Source organism: Orcinus orca, chromosome 19, assembly GCF_937001465.1.
Source record: "Orcinus orca chromosome 19, mOrcOrc1.1, whole genome shotgun sequence".
Lineage (NCBI taxonomy): Eukaryota > Metazoa > Chordata > Mammalia > Artiodactyla > Delphinidae > Orcinus > Orcinus orca.
In genome coordinates, this window is record NC_064577.1 from 28,364,055 (window position 1) to 28,386,511 (window position 22,457).

Consider the following 22,457-nt stretch of genomic DNA (forward strand, 5'->3'; position numbering starts at 1 on the left):
GGGGAACTGCACCCCTCCGTCAAGTGCAGGGGCATCTGGAGGTGCTTCTGCCCCGACAGCCCCCCACACAGGCGCTCCGGCACCTCTGAGCTCCTAAGGGCCCTAGAGGAGCTCCTCAACGCATCCGCAACCTTCCATGACCGCTTCCATCACGATGCGGATCGCCACCTGCCTGAGACAAGAGGCTTGAAGCTCCCGGCCTAAGCACCAGCAGAAGAACTTGCTTGAAGCAAGCCCAGGGAGCTCAGTGACAGCCCCGCCCCTCACCCTCCTCGGCCCGCCCCTTCCGCCCCCTGGGGCGGGGCTAAGAGCGGCTTGCCCCGGAAGTCCGGAACTGAGCCGGAAATTAAGCGCCGCTGGGCGCTGCTCCTCCCTCCTTCGGCGCGCGACAGCGTCCTGGTTTTCCGCGCCCCAATTTGGATGTTCACTCCCAACTCTTACGAGGTACTGTGTCCCCACCCCATTTCCCCAGCCCAATTTCAGCTGCAAATTACTGCAGAACCTGAACCGAGGAAAGGAACCTATTTCCCGCTCCGGTCTGCCCCTCTCCGGACCCGGCGAGGCCCAGGTGAGGTTCTCGCCCGCTTTCCAGCCTCACCTTCCACACTCCCCTGCCCGTCCCCCGGGGTTCCTCCGCCGCCCGACCATGGCCCAGAAGCCGAAGGTAGACCCCCACGTCGGCCGGCTGGGATACCTGCAGGCGCTGGTCACGGAATTCCAGGCGACCGAGAGCCAAGGTGAGAGCGGCAGGGTGGGGAGCAGGGTACCAGGCAGGGGTCTGGCCGCGATCGCCGCCCCGGACCTGGCTCCAGTGCCGCTTTTCCACTGCAGACGCCAAGGAGCAAGTACTGGCCAACCTCGCCAACTTCGCCTATGACCCCAGTAACTACCAGTATCTGCGGCAGCTGCAGGTCCTGGACTTATTCCTCGATTCACTGTCGGAGGAGAATGAGACCCTGGTGGAGTTTGCTATTGGTAAGGATGGGGCCGCTCTCCTAGATACCTGATGGGCTGTAATGAGATAATGAGTTAGAAGTGCGTTGTTGGGAAAGGAATCTCTTAGGCAGTCGCTCAGCTGCGAAGGCAGACTTTCGCGATGTCTGTGCCGCCTCCGCGGTTCACACGTTGTCCACGTCACGGCTCGCTTGAATCAGGTTTGGAACTCTTTCTTAGGACCCCCTCTGCCTGTCTAGCTTCCCTCCCGCTTAGAGGTGAGATCGAAAATGAGGGAATGGTTTGAAGCCCCATTGGAGGGGAAAATGTTGAGTGCCCTTTTTAAACATCTTTGACTTAATGTTTTAACATCGGGACTTCCCTGGCGGTCCAGTGGTTAAGTCTCCGTGCCTCCACTGCAGGGGGCACGGGTTCAATCCCTGGATGGGGAACTAAGATCCCACATGCCGTGGGGCACAGCCAAAAAAAGTTTTACCATCAAGAGAAGTAGCGGTGACTTGGAATGGCTTGTGACTCCTGTAGTTGTTATGGTCTAAGACCTACTGAATTATTCACTGGACAGATATTTATTGGACGTATATTGTGCGAGCAAGGTATTGTTCTAGATGTTGGAGAGATGGCGAACAAGTTGGGCAAAGGGTCTTTGCCCTCAAGGAATTTACATTCTAGTAGGGGGAGACAGATGGTTGACAAACAAGAAAGCTGAGGCTCTGAAGAAAATAAACAGGGTGATGAGAGAGAGCAAGGGGAGGGAGGGGCTACTTCTTATTTGGCCATCATGGGAAGGCACAACGTGGGCAAAGACTCTAGCAGAGCTTCCCTGGTGGCGCAGTGGTTGAGAGTCCGGGGACACGGGTTCGTGCCCCGGTCCGGGAAGATCCCACGTGCCGCGGAGCGGCTGGGCCCGTGAGCCATGGCCGCTGAGCCTGTGCTCCGCAATGGGAGAGGCCACAACAGTGAGAGGCCCGCGTACCGCAAAAAAAAAAAAAAAAAAAAAAAAAAAAAGACTCTAGAGCAGGAGGAGCCAGAAGGAACGCTGATGTGGCACCATTGTGTTGAGTGAAGCAGAGAGTGGTACTAAGTGAGGTTATAGAGAGCTCACGGCACCAGAGTTTACAGGGATTCAGGTCTCGGCATTGGGAAAGAGTTTGGAGTTTATTCTGAAGGCAAACCAACATTGTTTTTTCAGCATGCATCTTTAAAAAAGAACATTTCTCTACATAGTGAATCTTATCTACATAGAGAATGAACTTAATAATTCCATTATCACCAAATACCCAGTTAGGCCAACTTCTCTAATAGGTCCCAAAAGGACATTTTGTTGTTGTTGTTTTGTATAAACCAGGATCCAGTCCAGGATTCATGCACTTAATCTGGTTCTTACGTTCCTTAGATCTCAATCTCTCTCTTTTTAAATAAACTTTGTATTTTAGAACAGTTTTAGAAAAATTGCAAAGATAGTACAGAGTTCCCATATATGCCACACCTAGTTTCCTCATTGTTGTCGTCTTACATTAGTATGGTACGTTTGTTACAATTAATAAACCAATATCGATGCATTATTATTAACTCAGGTCCATACTCTATTCAGATTTGTTTAGTTTTTCCCTAATAATCCTTTTACTCCTCCAGGATTCCATCCAAGATACTGTGTTACATTTAGTTGTCATGTCTCCTTAGGCTCCTCTGGGCTGTGCCAGTTTCTTAGACTTTCCCTTTTTTCTGGATGACCTTGGCAGTTTTGAGGAGTACTGGTCAGGTATTTTGTAGGTTTTCCGTCAGTTGGGGTTTGTCTGATATTTTTCTCATGATTAGAGTGGGCTATGGGTTTTGGGGAGGATGACCACAGAGGTAAACGGTAAAAGGCCATTTTCATTTACATCATATCAAGGGCATATGCTATCAACATGACTTATCACTGTTGATATTAACCTTGATCACCTGGATGAAGTAGTGTTTGTCAGGTTTCTCCACTATAAAGTCACTCTTTTTATTTATTTATTTATTTATTGGCCATACCTTGTGGCATGTGGGATCTTAGTGCCCTGACCAGGGATTGAACCCATGCCCCCTGCATTGGAAGCATGGAGTCTTAACCACTGGACCGCCAGGGAAGTCCCTGAAGTTACTCTTTATCCTCCCCCTTCCTCCCTTTCCATATGGTGCTGTTTGGAAGGAAATCACAGCATCAATTATCTTATATCTTTTTTTAATATAAATTTATTTATTTTTGACTTCTTTTGGGTCTTCGTTGCTGCACGCGGGCTTTCTCTAGTTGCGGTGACGGGGGCTACTCTTCGTTGTGGTGCGCGGGCTTCTCACTGCAGTGACTTCTCTTGTTGCGGAGCATGGCCTCTTGGCACGTGGGCTTCAGTAGTTGTGGCACGTGGGCTCAGTAGTTGTGGCTCGTGGGCTCTAGAGCTCAGGCTCAGTAGCTGTGGCCCACGGGCTTAGTTGCTCTGCGGCATGTGGGATCTTCCAGGACCAGGGCTCGAACCTGTGTCCCTTGCAGTGGCAGGCGGATTCTCAACCACTGCCCCACCAGGGAAGCCCATCTTATATCTCTTTTAATCATTAATAGACTCTTTTTTCCTAACACTAATTGTTGAAGGATCCAGACCAGCTCTGCAGAACGTCTCACCTTCTGAATTGTCTAGTTGCCTCTTTATGGTGTCATTTCATTTGTTCCTGTAACTGCTTTATTTCCTGTAACTTAGAAATTAGATTGAAAACTTTTCTAGAACCAAGTAACACACTTTTTTTTTTTTCCTGAATACATCCTGGGCAAATGTGATTTAAATTTTTGAAAGGCCATCCAGGTCTGCCTCTAATTTGTGGTATCTGGGACTCCTCTTACTACGACAGGCCTCACACATGTGTGGACATCCCAGCTTCACTCACAGCCCCACAAACACTTGCCTGGTGGCCACTCATTGGACTTCGGCGTGTGCACACAAACAGTGGGGTTCACCGCCGGGAGTCAGGATGCAGGAAAGAGGCCCATGCAGCTGGGGGAGCAGGTTTAGGAACTGGAGCTCTGGGTATGGGGGAAGAGGGATGGGCTTTGGGCAGGCTCCCTGGACTCTTCAACCTATGGAGAGGGCCAGAGTGAGGCCCTCGAAACCTGGGCTGGGGGCAGGAGCCCCGGTTGCCCAGGTCTAAGGGTGGGAATAGCTCATGTCTCTGCCCCTCTGGAAGATTATTATGCTGAATAAATATCGTGAAAAATTGGTCACTTTAAGATTTTCTCCAGTGTTAGTACTCCATCTCCTTCCTTTTTGGAACTCTGCTCCCCAGCTTCTGCCGCCTGAGTGGTGACAGTGACCCCTGCAGAAGCCCGTGGCTAGGCCTCCACCTGAGAGGGATACAGCTCCTTCAACTCAAGCTCTTGACTCTGGAGAAACCTTTGCTGAAAAGAGCAGTCACCCAGGCAAGTTTTACAGGATCAGGAAGCAACTTTCCCGAGGCAGGAACACTCTTGAGTTCCTGGCCCACTGAGCTGGGAGCTTTGCCAGAGATCAGGGCTGGGCCTGGGTTCTTGCCCTCCTGGGCAGCTTCCCAGAGTGGGTGACCAAGCCCTGGACCTGGAGTCCACGGTCCCCACTTCTCCACTTTGTAGCCAGTCTTTGTGGATGAGTCCTGTCCCTTCACTGAGCCTCATTTCCTCACCTGAGCCTCGTCTGCCTCGCAGGACTGTTGCGGGGAGCGGAGCGTGTGCGCGTGTCTGTCTCCGTGAAGGTATCGATACTTTGTCTAGAATTGTTGGTATCATCACCAGTTTTACTTTTCACAGCCACTGTTTCCTTCTCTTTTTCTTCTCCTTCCCAACGTCCCCAATCCCCAGAGCAGCAGCTTTCTTAGCATTGAATCCCTCCGTGGGGTCCTCTGGAGATTAAAATCCTCTCGTATTTATTGCGCATAACTTAAAAGGAGAGTCCCAGTGGTGCTTAGAAGCCGATTTTGTTACTCTTGCTGTTTCCTCTTCTGTTAACGTCTGTGCTGCTAAATGGGAAACACTGTCGGTGCTTATTCTGTGCTGGGCTTTGTAGCTTTGAATCTTTTGTCTCTGATGGCAGATCTGAGATGGTGAATCTCCATGAGATCAGAGTGCCTTGCTTACCTTTGTTACGTCTTGAATGCCTAGGCCTTTTGGCCTGGGACGAGGATGGGGCCGGGGAATGTGCGCAGTCCCGGACATGACTTCGTGCTGCAGCCCTGAGTGCGTTTGGTTCTGGAATAACTGCCGGGTTAGATGGCCCATGGCCATGGTTTGGCAGAACCAAAACCAATGTTGGTTTGTTGGCAAGGAATATAGAGAGTTTGGTAAGAGTGGGGCTTTGGGGTCAGGCAGGCCTGGGTTCAAGTCCTCACTCCCCGACTTAACTCTGGGCATGTGATTTCCCTTCTCCCATCATCGGTCAGGTGGGGGAGGATCGGTACCTGCCTCACAGAGTTGTTGAGAGAAGTAAATGAGATAAAGTGCCTGCAGCTGCAAGGTCCCCTAGGTAGCCAGACCCCTTTGAGGATGAACAGTTCCCGAGTCTCCCAGAGAGGTGAGGTAGGATGGGATAGTGTCTAATCACCCAGCTGTTCCAGGGATTCGGCCCTTCTGGAAAAGCATCGTTGAATGATAGGAAAAGGTATGAAAGTTGATCTTTATCCTCACAGTGGGTGTCCGGGCAGTAGTAGGAGGAAGTACCACGGGGAGACAGGCACTGGTCAGGCCTGAGCCACCCTCATTTGGGATGGGGGATAGGAAGCGGGTGAATTATCAGGAACCAGATAAAAAGCCAGCATCTCAGTAAATACTTGAATGAGTGAGAGAATTCAGAGCTCATGCCCCAAATAAAAACTCTGGCAGGCTTTGGCATTAATTTGGGAGTGTTGGACTGAAGCACCATTGGTTGATTCTCTGGTGTCTTATATGCTGTGTGTGCACACCTGCACCATTCTAGATGGTGTACGGAGATGTAAAGGAACCAGGAGATAATTCTCTGCTTCCATGAAAACTGGCTGAATCCTAGTATGTCACGGAATACTCGGCAGTTTTGTTACTACAACAGTAATGCAAGTAGGTGGCCTCCCACGATTCAGGTTAAATCGCTTTCCTCTGTTCTATTTCATGCAATACCTGTAGCTGCCACCAGATGGTGGTGGTGTACTGAAAAAGGCTGGTAGATGAATCCTGAGCCGCCTCTCTTTGGAAAAATAGGATTTAGTAAAATTGAAGATAGGCATGTCGCGTGACCCAGCAGTTACAATCATAGGGTTAGGTACATGCACGTCCAGACACATGCAAAAATGTCACCAGCAGTATTGTCTGTAACAGTCCTAAACTGGAAACAGTCAACAGTGGAATGAATTATCAATATTGTCGATATTCATACTGCTTAGCAAGGTAAATGAACAATCTACAGCTCCTTGCAATTATCTTAAAAACATAACGTTAAGCAAATGATGCTAGACACATAATAATATGTACAGTGTGATTCCATTTCTATAAAGTCCAAAAAGAGGCAGAACTGAATTATAGTATTTAGGGGTGTGTGTGTAGTAAAATTTTTTTTATTAAAAATTTAAAAGGTCCTGCTATTAATTTAAAATTATTTTATTGCATTGTTACACGTCAGGAAGAGGGTCATCTCTGAGAAGGGGAGAGAATTGAATCAGGAAAGAACATGCAGAGGCTTCTGGACTGATGACAGTGTTTCAGTCTTTGACCTCAGTGCTGGTTACATGAGCACTTGCTTTCTCATTGTTAAACTCTACCTGTATGTGCCAGCCCTTTCTCTGTGTGTGGGTTGAAGATATGCCCTGTGCCAGCCTCCGAGGCTATAAACAGGTGCGTGCTTGGTCCATATCTACTGTGTGCCAGGGAGGGGTCTTACATTATTTAATTCTCTCTTCCTGTTTTACTGATAAAGAAACCTAGGCTTAGAGAGATGGAGTTGCTTGCTCTGCTCACCTGAGTCCCCTGGGGCATTCCTGGGATTCTAGCTAGATCTGCCCACCACAGAGCCCTCGCTCCATCCTCCGTACTCTCGGGTTCCCGTGTACCTCCTTCTCTCACTGATCATTTAGTGTTCTGGGGTCACACATCTTTCTGCTTAAAAAGAAATTCCTCAGCTATCCATTTGTTACAGGAAAGAGGTGAATTCAAGGTCCTCACCCCACTGCTCCCTTCCACACCAGCTGGGAAGGCTGGCTCCAGGCCCCTGTGCCCTCCCTCCCCAACTGGCAGAGACCAATCCCCCTTCCTCTCAGTTCTAGGCAGAAGCAGGGTGTGCGTGTGTGTTTTATTAATTTATGTGAATACATAATTGACTCACATGGTACAGAATTCAAAAGGGTAGGTAATAAACAGTAACTCGGTCTGTAGCCTTTTCTGGAGGCAACCATTGTTACTAGTTTCTTGTGTATTCTCCCAGAGATATTTTAGGGATTGATAAACAAATACGTATATATTTGTTTGTATACTATGTATACCTTTTTGCATATCCTACACATGTTGAAGTATACTGTATCTATATATATATATTTTTTTAACTTAGCACCATGTCTTGGCACATCTGCAGTGTCAGCCCATAAAGAGCTGCCTGATTCTTTGTAACTGCTGCATGATGTCCACTGCATGAAGGGACTAACATTTAGCCGGCCCCTGAGGATGGCCATTTAGGGTTGTTTCCATTTTGCTGTCATGAGCAGTGTGACAGTGGGTACCCTTATTTGTATGTCATTTCTCACTTGTGGGAGTGTACCTGTAGGATAAAATTTTAGAACTGAAATACAGGTCAGAAGTGCGAAAAACCATGATTTTTTAAAATTTAATTTGGTTTTTTTAACTTATACAAAACATATCTGTTTAAGTCAAAACTGTATTACGAGTATGGTCTCACTACCATTCCTGTCCCTTCCACCCTGTTCCCCCCTCATATGAAACCAGCAAATGTGGGCGTATACATATATGTATATTCGTCTCTCACCTTCTTACGTATAATAGTAGCTTTCTCTATATGCTGTTCTGTCCCTTGAATGTCTGTCCTGAAATTTCAGAGAGAACCATCTTCAAGATACTGAAGTAAAACCCAAGAACAGATAGCCCCCAGTGAGGATTTTGACCTGGGATTGACCACGGCCAGCCCAGTACCCTGGGGCGGGCGGGTCGTCGGGCGGGTCCTCAGCTGTAACGGTCTTGAGCCACTGTCTCCAAGGACTTGCCCAGCCCTCTCAGGCACCAGGTGCTGGCTAAGCACTTGGCAGCATGACCTCATTTAATCCCCAGGACAATACTTAGACCCTCCTGTCCCTTCCAGCACCATTGCCCTCCTTGCTTTGTGACCTGAGATCCCCTACCTGCCCTCTCTGAGCCGCCAGCTTTCTCATCCCAGACTGCACTAGGGTTTTCTCTTTTGTCTCTCCCGGGGGTTCCTGTGGCTCCCCACACCTAGAAGGGCCCTGCCTTTGCCTCTTTTTCTCTTTATCTTGCCAGGTTTGTCCAAAATATGTTCATCCGCCAGTCAGAACTTGTTCTCCTTTTTGTCTGGTAACCAGTTTTTAGATTGCAGCAGGATCGGCATACAGTGAAATGCACGTAGCTTAAGTGCCAGTCTGATGAATTTTTAAATTCATTAAGCTGTATGTACATCAATATAACCAGCACTTAAGTCAAGATACAGAATGTTTTCATCTCCCCAGAAAGGTCCCTCGTACCCTCTGCCAGTTAGTGTCTTCCACCCTGAGGTAACCATTATTCTAACCTCTATCCCCATGGATCAGTTTCGCCTGTTCTTGACCTTCATGTAAGAGGAATCCTACAGGATATAGTATCTGGTTTCTTTCACTCAGCATAATGTTTCTGAGATTCATCCAAATTGTTACAGTATCAGTAGTTCACGTCTTTATATGAATAGGCCGCAATTTGTTCATTCACCCGCTGATGGAGATTTGAGCTGTTTCTGGTTTGGAACCTTTATGAATAAAGCTGTTATGATAATTTTTGTACAAGTTTTCTTGTATACATAGGTACTCATTTCTCTCGGGTAGGTTCCTTGTATACATATGTGCTCATTTTTCTCAGACAGATTTGGGTAGGAGTGGAATTGCTGAGTCGTAGGGTAGATGGATGTTTAACTGTGTTAGAAGCTGCCAACTAGCTTTCCACCGTCATCACGATGTGTTACACTCCTCACCGCCAGCATATCAGAGTTCCGGTGCTGCTCCCTCCCTGCCAACACTTAGTATCATCAGTCTTTTTTTGTTTTAGCCATTATGATAGGTGTGTAGTGGCCTCTTATTGTGTTTTTTTTTTTTTTTTTTTTTTTTGCGGTACGCGGGCCTCTCGCTGTTGTGGCCTCTCCCATTGTGGAGCACAGGCTCCGGATGTGCAGCCCCAGCAGCCATGGCTCACGGGCCCAGCTGCTCCGCGGCACGTGGGATCCTCCCAGACCGGGGCATGAACCCACGTCCCCTGCATCGGCAGGCGGACTCCCAACCACTGCGCCACCAGGGAAGCCCTCTTATTGTGGTTTTAATTCTCATTTCTCTGATAAGGAATGTTGAGCACATTTTCATATATTGACCCTTTTGTGCAGAGTTTATCGAAGTCTTTTGCTCACTGTTTTTATTGTGTTGTTCATCTTTTATTGATAGGAATGCTTTATATATTCTGGATATGAGTCCTCTGTCAGAATCTATGAATATTTTCTTCTTTTGCTTTTTTACTTTTTCTTTTTTTCTTCTTTGGTATGAAGAAAAGAAGTGAAGGTGGTGAGGGGAGGGCCTCTTGGGGAGAGGGACTGATTAGGGTGGTCATAGAAGGCTCTTAGAAGAGGTGACGTCTTTTATTTATTTATTTTTGGCTGCATTGGGTCTTCGTTGCTGCGCGTGGGCTTTCTCTAGTTGTGGCGAGCGGGGGCTACTCTTCGTTGCAGTGCGCGGGCTTCTCATCGCAGTGGCTTCTCTTGTTGCGGAGCACGGGCTCTAGGCGCGCGGGCTCAGCAGTTGTGCCACAGCATTTCTACTTGCCCCTGCTCCTGGCTGAGCCTGGCATCTGCCCGTGGTAGGATTAGTTGTCCTTGTGGTTTCTGAAGGGACACCCTTTCCCACGGGAGTAGCAAAGGGCTCCCTATCTTCTGGGACTTTGGTCAAGTTACTCAACAGCCTCAGGTTCTTTCCCTTAAATGGGGGTGGTGGTAACTCTTCGTGGGGTTCAGTCATGTTCCCAGCATGTGTCCAGCGAGAATCCTCAGTTGCAGGCTCCGGAAATACAGAGGTAAATTACTACCCTGTGGTGCCCAGTGATGGGGGGACAGACAGCAAGTAAAGAAGGTAGTCGGCAGGATGACCCCAGGCTGTGCTAAGGGCTCCACTGGGGTGAATGGGTGCTGAGGTGGACACTGGGAGGGACCTCTCCATCAGTGCCTCAGTCCGTCTCCTGCTGCCCATCTTCCTCGGTTCAGGAGCACCACTCGGCCTCTTCCGTCCCTCAGCACTGCAGATGTCCAAGGTGCACAGGGTCCCAGGGAGCCAGTCCATCCAGCCTCCCGACCCTCTGCAGTGCAGCCCTTTTCCCTGCTCACTGCTTTAAAATCCTTCCAGCAAACATTTGCGGAGCGCCCCCTGTGCCAGAAACCCAGGAAGTCTTGGGAATAAGACAGCCTAGGTCTTTTTTTTTAATTAATTAATTAATTAGGCTTGCGGCACGGGGGCTCTTCGTTTTCGCGTGCGGGCTCTTAGTTGCAGCATGTGGGATCTAGTTCCCTGACCAGGCATCAAACTCAGGCCCCCTGCATTGGGAACGTGGAGTCTTAACCACTGGACCACCAGGGAAATCCCAAGACAGCCTAGGTGTTGACCTCATGGCACAGTAGCTTCTAGCGGGGCTCAGCAGTCAGTGAGCAAGAAAATTCCACGAAGGTTTCTCAGAGTTCTAAGCATATGAAGACAGTGAGACAGGTGATGAGGGACGTGCCTGGCAGGCAGCGGCTAATGGGGTACTCCAGGGAAACCACACTGGCCACGGAGCAGTGACGTGCTGGTTACTAGCAAGAGGGTGGCACCATGCAAAGATCCCAGAAGGATCTTTGCAGTGGGAAGTCCTTGGAGGCTGAATGGGTAAAATGTTTCCCTACCCAGGTACTGCTAGGGAAGGGGTGGCTGTACCTACCTAGAGTAGGCGGAGATCTTTGCCAGGCCTGCGCCACTTCCCTGCACCTGTCCCCTCTTGCTGGGAAAGAGGTCCTAGTTGGGTTTTGCCGGGCGTGTGGGGAGGTCCCCCCTTTGCTTGTTTCTAGAGGTGCTGGGGAAGTGGGTGGGCTGTAACTCACTCCTGATTGGACACTCAGTACTGGTCGGCCATGTTATGCAAATGAGCTAGAAGTTCGTTCTCTACTTGGAGTAGGAACCTAAGGGTGAGGGTGCCCTGATGGCAGGAAGCTCACTCAGGACCCACGAAAATCAGCTTCCCACATCTAGTGATTTAGGCCTGACGGGAGAGAATGAGGGGTCTGGGCATCTTACCTGAGCAGTGGTTCTTAGATCCAGAACCACGGGTCTCTCACTCTGTCCTTTTCTTTTGTCCCCCAGGTTCCTAGCAATAGTGATGTGGGAATGATGCTGAAATGCTTTAAACTCTCAATTATGCTGTTTCCATAAAATGGTGGACTGAACAGCTATTAAATGATGCCATGATTGTAGATTTATTGGCGTGGAGAAATGTTCACAGGACATGGTTAAATGAAAACAGCTGGCTTACAAAACGAGTATCACGTTGTTATTAAATATTTATATGTAGTCACATATTTAAAAATTGTGGGATGAAAAACATGTTAAATGGGTGGTAGGATTAAGATGGTTTATATTTTGACTTCTAATATTTTTGACAGCTTTATTGAGGTATAATTGGCACATAATAAGCTTTACATACTTAAAGAGTATAACTTGATAAGTATTGACATGTGTACACCTGTGAAACCATCACCTTACCTATATTTCTTAATTCTTCTAAAGTGATGATACACTGTGGGTTTTATGTTTTCTACTTAAAAAAAAAAAAAGGAAAGCCTATCAGTCATTGAGCTGGCTGAACCAGGAGGGAAAGGGATCAGTGCCCACTTCCAGAAGGTTGGGCAGTGGACGGCAGGCAGGCCTTTCTGGAATCTGGAAAGGGAGGGCTGGAGATCAGAATAGACTTGGGATCCCTTGTCCCCGGGCCACCTTCTCAGGCCTGGGCCTTCCCTGGGACTCAGTGGGCGGAGGAAAGATGGAAGGAGGCCCAGGGCTAAGGCATCCAGACTTACCTTGCTCTTCCCCAGGAGGCCTCTGCAACCTGTGCTCAGACAGGGCCAACAAGGAGCACATCCTGCAGACTGGGGGTGTCCCACTCATCATCGACTGCCTGTCCAGTCCCAACGAGGAGACCGTGCTGTCCGCCGTGACCACGATCATGTACCTGAGCTCGCCGGGCTCCAGCTCGCACCCCGAGCTGACCGCCACGCCCGTGGTCCAGTGCATGGTGCGCTTCTCCCTCTCGGCCAACGCGAGGCTCCGGAACCTGGCCCAGATCTTCCTGGAAGACTTCTGCTCCCCCAGCCAGGTGGCCGAAGCCCGCAGCCGGCGGGCTCACTCTGCCCTGGGGATCCCACTACCAAGGGCTGAGGCCCCGCAGCAGCCCTGATCCAAGGCGCCCTCAGGCCGCGGCACCGGCACTGCCAGAGACAAGACCAGAATCCCGGTGGGGACTCAGGAAGTGGGAGCAGCAAAGCTCTCACTGTGCACGTTCTCCCCAAGTGGTGCTTTGTCAACCCCTTTAAAGGCGAGTTTTCTCAGTGGGACAGGTGTTTACACTGTGATGAAAGGCACCAGGAGATGAGTGAGGAAGCCAGACTTTGAGACACGTGGAGAAGGAAATTGAAGGGTGCCGTTTTGACAGGCTGACGCTCTCAACCAGCTAGAGGCGAAGGTCCTGCCTCCTGGCCCACCCCGCCACCGAGCTGTCACCCTCGTGTGAGAAGCAGCAGGTCCCTAGACCCAGAGGCTCTGCAGATGGTGTTTCTCCTGAGGAACAGCTGGGCCTGGGGCTTAGGAGAATTGCCTGAGCTTGAGGAAACAGGCATCATACCTTAACAGAAGTGTCGGGAGTAATTCTGAGAAATAGAAATGAGAAGCCTTGTTGTTAAAAGTATTTCGGGGCCCTGGGAAGCTGGGGAAGTGTTGTGTCCACTGCTGTCGAGGCCGGATACCTGTCCTGCAAGCTCTCCAGGCTGGGTGTTGGGCATGGTGAATGCTGGCCTGGAGAACTCTGTGGCCCAGGATTAACTGTTTATCTACACAGGCCTATCAGCCGGGGACCATGTTAGGGCTTCAAAGACGAAGACGTGGTTCCTGATCTTGAGTGTCACAGCCCAGTGACTGTTAACATGGCCATCAGGCATTAAGACGGAGGCCATGAGGGTGACACATTAGAATACAGGCACAAACTCTACAAGCTGTTGTCTTTTCCCTTCACCACCCCATGGTACTTGCCTGGAAGCCCTGGCCTGCCTTCTCTGCCATCAGGGTTAGTGAGGTGGTGGTGGTGGGGTCCCTGTCCCTGGAAATCTGTCTCAGGCTGGCTTCAGGGATGCAAGTAAGAGAGGTGCTCGAGGGAGATGGGACCAGATACTGACAGTAAGCGAATGGCTCAGAGTCTAATGTCAGCTGCTCAGCACGGGGGAAGGGGTGTGGGCCCCCTTAGAAAGGTGGGGTTCAGGAGCAGTGGAAGGTCCTGGCCTCCCTTAAGGATGACCTCTTTTTTTTTTCTTTTTTAAAATTTTATTTATTTTTGGCTGCGTTGGGTCTTTGTTGCTGCGCGCGGGCTTTCTCTGGTTGCAGCAAGCGGGGCTACTCTTCATTGGGGTGCACAGGCTTCTCATTGCAGTGGCTTCTCTTGTTGCAGAGCACGGGCTGTAGGGCGCGCAGGCTTCAGTAGTTGTGGCACGTGGGCTCAGTAGTTGTGGCTCGCGGGCTCTAGAGCACAGGCCCAGTAGTTGTGGCACGGTTGCTCCGTGGCATGTGTGATCTTCCTGGACCAGGGATCGAACCCGTGTCCCCTGCACTGGCAGGCAGATTCTTAACCACTGCGCCACCAGGAAAGCCCAAGGATGACCTCTTACATGGCCAAGGAAAGGCAGATTCGAGAGGAATGGTTTCCAGGTGGACGTGGAGGTGGGCAGACTATGGAACTAATGGACTAAGGAGACGAGAGGGAGGGAGGCAAAGGCCTCCTCATTGGCCTCTGTCCCAGCTGCCCCTGTGGGGCTCCTGTCCCTTCGCTTCCCCCAAATAAAAGGCCATAAGAGAGCAGTGAGCCAAAGTGTTTTATTAAAAAGGTTCCTGATTTTCCCACCATGTTTCCAGGCCAGCTCTGCCAGGAGGGTTCAGGTGGCTGGCACAGTGCTGAGGGGTCATTGCCATGATGCTGCCCTGTCGCTCAGTTCTGCCTGGGCTCCCTGCTGGTCTGCCTTCCCTTCCTTCAGCTACTGTCCACGGCCATGGCCCCTCGCCTTATTCCTGGGGCGGCCCCAGGCCGGTTCGGTCCCGCTGCAGGGCTCCCCGCTTGCTATCTATAATCTCCTTCCAGTTGTCACTCCAGGAGAGCAGCCGTCTCCGTGGGGGGGGCAGGGCCAGGTGCTGGTTGTGGCAGCAGGTGAACAAGATGTGCTCCCAGCTTGGGGTCTCCTCTTGGCCTGGGACAGGACACGGGAGGAAGGCAGGGATACACTCTGTAATCTGGTTATTTTTACTCCCTCTCCCTAATCCCAGCAGGCTAGATGCCTGGAGGTTGCTAGGGAAAAGGGCTCCTACCTTGAATGGTATCCTTGTCATCAATGAGCAGGTCCCCCAAGACCACCGTCTTGTCCCTCGTCAAGATAATGCGCTCCACAAACTGGGGCCCCAGGTGCTTCTCCACCCAGCGGTACTGTGAGGTGGGCATAGGTGGCTCAGTAGGGCCTGATGGGCCCTTGAATTCAGGGCCAGTGAGCAAGTAGGTGTGAGGGAGGGTCTACAGCAGCTCATGAGAGAGAGGGCTCCCTTCTACCCCCCACCCCACCCCCGACTGTCTGTGTTTCTGCCGCTTTCTTTAGAAGACCAGGGCTTAGGAGCCTAAGTTTGCGGGTGAAGTGCTGGGGCAGCCGCACCTTCTCGTGCACACAGTGGTCGTACTTCATCAGAGGGCTGGTGCAGATGAAGACCTCGGTGCTGCTGGGGGGGGGGGGGCGGTTAGACAGGGTGATGCCAGCGCCTGCTCCCCACCCCCTCCCTCCCCGCCCTTCCTCACTCCTGCATGTCATTCATCTCCCGCATTGCTTCCAAGGCTCCAGGGATGGGCTCCAAGTCTAGGAAAAAGCCTGGGGCTTCATACACACTGGCCACTTTGTCCTGAAAGATACAGTGTTCCTGTCCTGGCTCTGATCCCAGCAGACCTCTCCAGCCCCAGCGAGGACTCTCAAAGTGAAGTTCCTGGGGCGCTTCGGTCCCCAAATCAGAGTCTCAGGTAGAGGACTTTGTTCAGGGGTAAGTACTCCCCCAGACTGTCTAGTCCTGAGGTGAACTGTGGATTCTGAAGTGAGAGCTTTGTTAATTTTAAACAGGAAGGTGTCACTGGACATGGAGCAGAGACAGTCCTGACCCAAGGGGAGGTCTCCCCGCTCCCAGGTGTCCTGTGGGGTCGGGGCTCCCCGCTCCAGGGCGGCCCCGCGCCGCCGGCCCCCCCCCCCCCCCTACCGCCAGGTCCGGGCGCAGGGCTCGGTACTGCTCGCAGGCGAGGAAGCCGCGGCGCTCCTGCAGCGGCACGTACGGCTCCCGGGGGAAGCTTCGGCGGAAGCCCCGCAGGAGGCCGGCCTCGAAATCCGCCAGAACGCCGTCCATGTCCACCAGCACCCGCACTGGCCGCCCGCGCCGCGCAGCCATCTGCAACGCCATCGCAGCTAGGCAGGCGGCCCGGCGGAAATGTGGCCCCGGGAGCCGCCGCGCGGAGCTGGGCAAGGGGACTGCAGCTTCCGGAGCCGTGGGGTGGGCGGGCCCGACCGCGGCTGATTTGCATGGGCAGCCCTGTTTCGGGGGGGTGGGGGGCGGCGTGGCGATGGCTTGGGCTGCTTTCTGGTCTGAGGACGCACCTACGTGCACATCAGCAGCCTTCCACGCTGTAGCAGACGTCCTCGCTCACCCCGAATGTTACTCGGGGCAGAACTTCCAGGGGCCCGACAGGAGGGACTATCCTAAATACTGGGAAGCGTCGTCTAACAAGGAGTCAAGCCTCCTTAAACCTGAGACGCCATACCTGCGCACCCTGCTGTGGGGACCGGAGCAGAGCTTCCGCCCCGTCACGGCAGCACCAACCCACGGCCCGAATCACGGGGACTCCCAGTAACGGTTAGAAGTGAATGAATCTGCTGAAGACAACTGGTTCGTGTGAGCAGAGCTCCTCAGAGACGAATTCATAAACCAGAGTTGGCGTGAAACATGGGAGCATCTGCTTTAAACATCCAGTTCCACCTGGAAGAGGCGATTTTTCCACCAGGCTCAGGTAATCGGGACAGTCCTTTCTGTGGACCTGACAGGTCTCTAGGATCGGCAGCTCCACCCTCCTCTAGAAATTGCTGAGCATTGCTAAGTTTTGTTGACTCTCCTTTTCGTAGATTTCACACAATTTCCTGACTACATGTAAATATATTTACCTACAGACTAGATTCGGATTTGAGTAAGTGACCCATCTTCCTGTAGTTCCCCACCTCAGCACCCCAATATGTCTAAACCCAATGGAACAGAAGCATAAGGAAGGGGAGCCTGGCGATCTAATTTTAAAATGCTAAAGACGTAGAATAGACATCAGCAGTAAACACCAAGCCACTTGAGACACATAACTGTGTAAAAAGTCCACACTGTCAACAAAATGCTGATTCTTCTGCCATCGTCATCATTTTAAGATCATTCAACTTCATCTTCTAAACCCTAAGCTTTCTAACTGGAAAATTCAACACCCTTAGCAAACATGTTTACATAGAATTTTCTAAAATCTGTAATAGTACCAAAATGACTGGCAGAACACCTTTAGGCTAGGCACTTACCTTCACAGAATAAAAAACTAAAGCCAAGTTACAAGTTGTGACACAAATCAGGGACCTCTCTTGCCCAGGAGCTCCACCATTACTGAGAGAAAAGGGTGCAGGTTCCCTATCTCTGAAGTCATGACAAACCGTAACTCAGGTGATTGGTAGGGCTAACCTGTTCTGGTGAACCTGGAAAGACTGTGTAGCACAGCTGTTGATTTTCCATTTTGCAAATACTTTACACAGTAAGGGAGAAACACTTAACACCTCCACAACCTATGGTCACCCTTATTCTTCCCAAAGACATGCCCAGTAAGTCAGAATAGCTGGTGGTTACACACTAGGTTTGAGTCATTTCAGTCATGGGAAGGTTTTTAGAGGTGACCTCATTCAAAAGTCTTACTTTTAAGTTAGGAACCTGAGCTCCCAAATGACAAGCCCAAGGCACATAGCTGGTCGGTAGCACCGCTAGACCTAAAAAGCCGATTTACAGTGCCCAGTGGACACTTAATATAGCATGTTGGTCTGGAACTTTCTGCCTAGCACCTAGTGAGCTTTCTCCCATCTTCTGTCTCCTGTATCACTTGAGAGGACTCAGATGACCCTGTTGCCTTCTATCTACGTGGACCCTTCCTTTCTTTGGAGCCTTCTTCTCTGACCACCCACCATTGAGAAGCACCCTACAGGCATGAGAGGGCTTGAAATTTTGAATGTTAGCACCCAGCACAGGAGGGTACGTCGTAGAAGAGTGTAAAGGGTATTGGCTAATAATTATTTTGGATACCAATCATCCATATTATTCCTGTATTTTATTACCAGAGAGCCATTAATTTTCATTTTGGCATTCTGAACTCGTGCTCTCTGACTTGAAAGCTGCTTTCTTCAGAGAGAAGCCCACTTCTCTCTGGGCCTTCCTTAGTGTGTTTTAACTTTAATGGCTCATCAAATCATTGGGCAACAAGGTTGATAGTAACAAAGAAAAAAGCAACTAAGCAAGTAGAACTCCTGAAACAATCTCAAAAAGATGACACAGGACACGGTGTTTCAAAATTTGTACATTGTTTACTTTAAGCAACAGTCCAGGATTGTGAAGTACAACACATTTTAAGGATGAGACTTTCTTTCATGGTCAAGCACCAGCATCATGCACACAGCTTCAAGTTATCTAAGAAGAGCACTGCCCCCGGGGCGGGGGGGGGGGGTCCCTTCACCAGGAAGTCCCACTTCCATGTGGTCCCCACCCCTGCTTCACCACCTGGAGTTCGTCAGTCTGAGCGCACAGCGAAGCCTCCCTCTGCGTGGGAGCAGCAGGCTTTGCTCAGACAGCCAAGTTAGTATCTGGCTGAAATATTTCTCAAGGTTCAGAAATGAAAGGCAGTTGTTTGTTTTGTGTTTTTGCTTTGCAGGCAGCAAGGCATGGGGCGCAGGCCTCTGTCGCTCCATATGGCACAGGAAGATGCTTTTTGCAACGGGCACTGACAAGTTAGGGCAACACCAGGTAGGTTCAGCATCAAGACACCCTTGTTTGGGGGGCCTGAAGGGACAGCGCCTGTGGACCGTTTACTGGCCTGTCCGATCCAGGCTTGGTAAACCCTAGTAAAGCTGACAAGAAAAGGGTTTTAAAAACCTCAGTACAAAAGATCCTCTAACACATTTGAAACCAATTTATCTGTTCTTAAAAACACGGTGCTAAGTGTCACAAAGCTTTCCCTCCAATCTACTACTAGAAAACACTCATGCCAAGGCCTATAGACCCAGAGGAATCAGGACAGACAGAGAACCTGTTCTTCCAAAATAAAAAAAGACAGCAGTACATAAAGTGCTTCTTTTTTAATGAAACAAATCCAAAACATGTACAGTCAGGCTCAAGTTGTGCAGTTCACAAGCATGGAGAAAACAAAGAAACGAAACGACAGAGTTCAGGGCAGACGGAGCTAACCCAGGACGAGGCTGGACTTGCCACCAGGGGGGTTTCTCCGGGATGGCACGGGCGCCGGTGCCACTGGGCTGGGCACAGGGGCAGCGGGCACAGGCTTCTCCTCGCTCTGCCCCAGGCTGGCCTGCAAGTCTGTGTCTACGTTTTCTAGGAAAACAGAATGAAATTAAGGCTAATAACTATTCCCAGTGAAGATGAAAAGCCTAAGTGTTTTGGCTTTTGGGTTTTTTTTTTTGAGGATGGTTCAAACCATACCTAGAGCTATAAAGAAGAAACCAACAATTACCAACCATCTGGCAGCCACTCTCCAGAATTAACCACTGTTAATGTTTTGCCATATTTGTCCCCAGATCTTTTTCTGTGTACGTTCCTTTCTAAATTACAGAAATATATGAAGACATAAATATTTTAAATGAGAACATTACAGATAAGCTCTAGGTCCGTCTTCCCTGATGGTCCAGTGGTTAAGACTCCGCGTCCCCAATGCAGGGGGCCCGTCACAATATCTGGTCAGGGAACTAGATCCCACACACATGCTGCAGCTAAAAGCGCTAGGTCGCTGACCACCGCTCCACCTCTGTGGGTCTCCTCTCCCTATACACAGAGGCCCTACTACTAGTTGTGTGCATTCCTCTAGTCCATTTGTTTTATGTATATTTTGTGTATTTTATTTCCAGCAAATTACACAGAATAGTGTTTTTGTTGTATTTAACATAAATAATATCAATTTTTTCTTTTTTAACTTTTGGACATTTACCCCCACTTACACACATGGTCATGATCCACCTTGCTTAAATAATTGCTTTATAGTATGTACAGAGTATATATGATTAAGCCTCTACCGATAGCAAAAAATTGAAACTAATCCAACCATTCCAAAACTGTAATGCGCACACTCTGGAACGTGTGCCCACGGGGACACGAGCTGTCATCTTCAATTTGAACAGATTACACACCACCTTCCCCAGTGGCTGTACAAGTTCTACCCCACTGCCCATGTCAGAGTATGCTCTCCCTACATCTTTCCATTTCCACCACTTGATAACCATCTCACCTTAATATCTGACGAACTGATGGGTGAAAAATATTTTTAAATTCCTGTTATATGTTACATTTTCATGATTAATGGGTGAGGTTGATTTTTTTTTTAAACGATACAATATCCAGTTGTACAGACATTTATTAAAGAATCTACCTCCCCGCTACTGATTTGTAATATATTAACCCAGTCACTCCCATCATGTTAACCCAGCACTTTCCACATTAAAGTCTTAAGAATTAGTGTATTATTATCCGATATCCTAAATATTGCTTGATTCCCTGACTGATTTGTGAAATTCCCAACAAGCATATATCCTTAAACAGGTAGTTTCCATTGAATCAAAGTCAAGAGTGACTGCAAAAGAAAAAACGCTAGGGACTTCCCCAGTGGCGCAGTGGTTAAGAATCCATCTGCCAGTGCAGGGGACACAGGTTCGAGCCCTGGTCCGGGAAGATCCCACATGCTATGGAGCAACTAAGGCCGTGTGCCACAACTACTGAAGCCCGCGCACCTAGAGCCCGTGCTCTGCAACAAGAGAAGCCACCGCAATGAGAAGCCCGCGCACCGCAACTAGAGAAAGCCCACGCGCAGCAACGAAGACCCAACACAGCCAAAAATAAATAAATGAATAAACTTTAAAAAATAAATAAATAAACTTCCTGGACTTTTTCCCTCTTTCTTCAAGATTTCCAAAGTCCTCCCTGTAGCCATTCCTGTGTTTACCCAAAAGATGATGGCAATATATCCAAACAAAATATGTTTTATTTCAACTGAGCAGAACAGCTTGGCTTTGCAGTGAAATTGCCAACAGAACTGGGGTCGACCTTTACTCTCCAGACCTGTCCTGAATGATTGTGCCCTTGTCATTTTATGCCAAATGAGCTGAAACTAGCAGCAGTCAGGAACACAGAATAATCAGGTGGCAAAATTGATGATCATTTAAAAAAAAAAAGGAAGGACTTGCACTATACAGCTGCCTGTGCTATTCATTCACCTCAAGGATCTGCAACACTGAGCTGGGGGTGGGGGGGGGAGAATTAATCATTAGCAAATGACTTATCTTTTTCTAACTTCAGGGCTCTCACTTCTCTGGGCTCCCCAAATTTCTCATTATATCCATTGGCCAAAATTAGTGAAAGATTAGCTGATGCTTGCTAAACAAGGTCTGACATTGGAAGTACTTCAGAATATGAAAAGCAGCAGAATCAAAAAGCCTAGATTTTCTTTACCTCTAGAACAATCTTTTTAAAATGGAACAAGTTGGACAGGAACAATAACTAATACACCTTCAGTCCAGTGAGAACCTAATCTGTCCGTGGAGGGAAAACCCAGGTAATGCTCAATGGTTCGGAAGATTCTCCTCCCGTCATGCCCAGCAAGAAACGATGAGAGGACAGAAGGGGAATGTGATTCTCGTTAAACATTTCTGTTTCCCTGGAAGATTGACTCGCAAATTGTAATGGCAGAAAAAGGCCTTGAGGAAGCGGCTTCATCCTCCTAGATCAGGGCGCCCTGTGACGGCTGCATGTCACTGAGTCAACTTTAACCTGACTGCTGCTGGCCGACATGCGTAAACCTCTCATCACACGCACCGGCAACTCTCTGGCGCTTGTTGAAGAAGTGCCAATAAGTACTTCAAAGGTTTTAAATAATTAAATGATTACAGCTCATTTCCACATGTAATTGGTGATATGGGTGCTAAATGAAAACTTCACCGGCCCGCTAAGTCATCATTCACGAGATCACAGGGTTACAGCAGCTCAGTATAAAATCAAACATTTTCTAAATTAAATGCTGAGGGCTGACTTGAAATGCTAGAGACTTTTACTAAAAAGCTCTCATTGAGTGTAACAAATACCAACCTGCTTAACGCCCGTCTGTTCTTAAAGGATTCTCCAGTGGTTTTCCTTTCTAGTACGTTTCTAGCATTGCTCTCACTGCTGGCCGATACCAAACGTGGCCACACTTGCTAGCTTTCCAGTTTCATTTTGCCTTCCTCTCCACCCAGAGGGCGCTGGCATTGGGGTAAAGCCAGGTTCACTCCCCAATCTCCTTCCCCAAGACATGACTTGAATACAAATTCCAGTCTATTCTAACATTTACAGAACCAGAAGTTGTGATACTTTTTCAGAAGTACTCACCATGAACATCACCTTCTCCCTGGAAAAGAAAAAAATTAACAATTTACTTCAGATTTTAATTTTGCCACACACAAAGAAAAACAGAGTTCAGAGAAGCTACTGTCTATTTGAAGCCAAATGTGAAGTTTTGTTTTGATGTAGTCAAGTTCAGGGTCACGCTGCCATTACAGTAAACAAACTTTATTCACCCTGGGACAATGCTACACAGAAATGCTGCTGGACAAATTGTCCTGGTGCCAGTAACATGCCCCAAACACCAAAAAAACCTTAACATTTACGCTGATGACCTAATATCA

General features: G+C 49.1%; 3 protein-coding genes across 9 annotated transcripts in view; 1 reads left to right on the forward strand and 2 right to left on the reverse strand.

Annotated features, from left to right (window-relative positions):
* On the forward strand, positions 1-18,952 carry ARMC7 (armadillo repeat containing 7). Of its 3 annotated transcripts, none has more exons than XM_049702225.1 (3): positions 1-737; positions 832-975; positions 15,078-18,952. In XM_049702225.1, the coding sequence occupies exons 1-3, from the start codon at positions 647-649 to the stop codon at positions 15,098-15,100; spliced, it is 258 nt and encodes an 85-aa protein (XP_049558182.1). In that variant the 5' UTR covers positions 1-646; the 3' UTR covers positions 15,101-18,952. The 3 variants fall into 3 exon arrangements, with proteins under 3 accessions (XP_049558182.1, XP_004275509.1, XP_033294343.1); XM_004275461.4 differs by lacking the exon at positions 15,078-18,952 and adding an exon at positions 12,267-14,299; XM_033438452.2 differs by lacking the exon at positions 15,078-18,952 and adding an exon at positions 11,539-11,711.
* On the reverse strand, positions 14,297-15,915 carry NT5C (5', 3'-nucleotidase, cytosolic). Its single transcript, XM_004275462.4, has 5 exons — positions 15,718-15,915; positions 15,272-15,372; positions 15,132-15,192; positions 14,797-14,911; positions 14,297-14,678 (listed from the first exon to the last, which is right to left on the reverse strand). The coding sequence occupies exons 1-5, from the start codon at positions 15,913-15,915 to the stop codon at positions 14,497-14,499; spliced, it is 657 nt and encodes a 218-aa protein (XP_004275510.2). The 3' UTR covers positions 14,297-14,496.
* The window catches only part of JPT1 (Jupiter microtubule associated homolog 1), a 19,762-nt gene continuing 15,389 nt past the window's right edge, over positions 18,085-22,457 (reverse strand). For 3 of the 5 annotated variants that reach the window (XM_033438455.2, XM_012535160.3, XM_004275463.3), the window contains 2 exons: positions 22,162-22,180; positions 18,858-19,125 (listed from right to left, as the gene is read on the reverse strand). In XM_033438455.2, coding sequence (XP_033294346.1) covers positions 18,977-19,125; positions 22,162-22,180 — 168 coding nt within the window. In that variant the 3' untranslated portion in view covers positions 18,858-18,976. Of the gene's footprint in view, positions 18,645-18,857; positions 19,126-22,161; positions 22,181-22,457 lie in introns of those variants that run through there. The other 2 variants (XM_033438454.2, XM_033438453.2) reach the window with 1 other exon arrangement.

What these genes read in the sequence shown, in the direction of transcription:
- NT5C (XM_004275462.4), bottom strand. Translation starts at nt 15,915, where the DNA reads ATGGCGTTGCAGATGGCTGCGCGGCGCGGGCGGCCAGTGCGGGTGCTG. An exon ending in GAGATGAATGACATGCAGGA is followed by an intron (nt 15,193 to 15,271) that starts GTGAGGAAGGGC and finishes CCCCCCCAGCAG; the next exon opens with CACCGAGGTCTTCATCTGCA. An exon ending in ACCACTGTGTGCACGAGAAG is followed by an intron (nt 14,912 to 15,131) that starts GTGCGGCTGCCC and finishes CCCACCTCACAG; the next exon opens with TACCGCTGGGTGGAGAAGCA.
- ARMC7 (XM_004275461.4), top strand. Translation starts at nt 647, where the DNA reads ATGGCCCAGAAGCCGAAGGTAGACCCCCACGTCGGCCGGCTGGGATAC. An exon ending in CCAGGCGACCGAGAGCCAAG is followed by an intron (nt 738 to 831) that starts GTGAGAGCGGCA and finishes TTTCCACTGCAG; the next exon opens with ACGCCAAGGAGCAAGTACTG. An exon ending in CCTGGTGGAGTTTGCTATTG is followed by an intron (nt 976 to 12,266) that starts GTAAGGATGGGG and finishes GCTCTTCCCCAG; the next exon opens with GAGGCCTCTGCAACCTGTGC.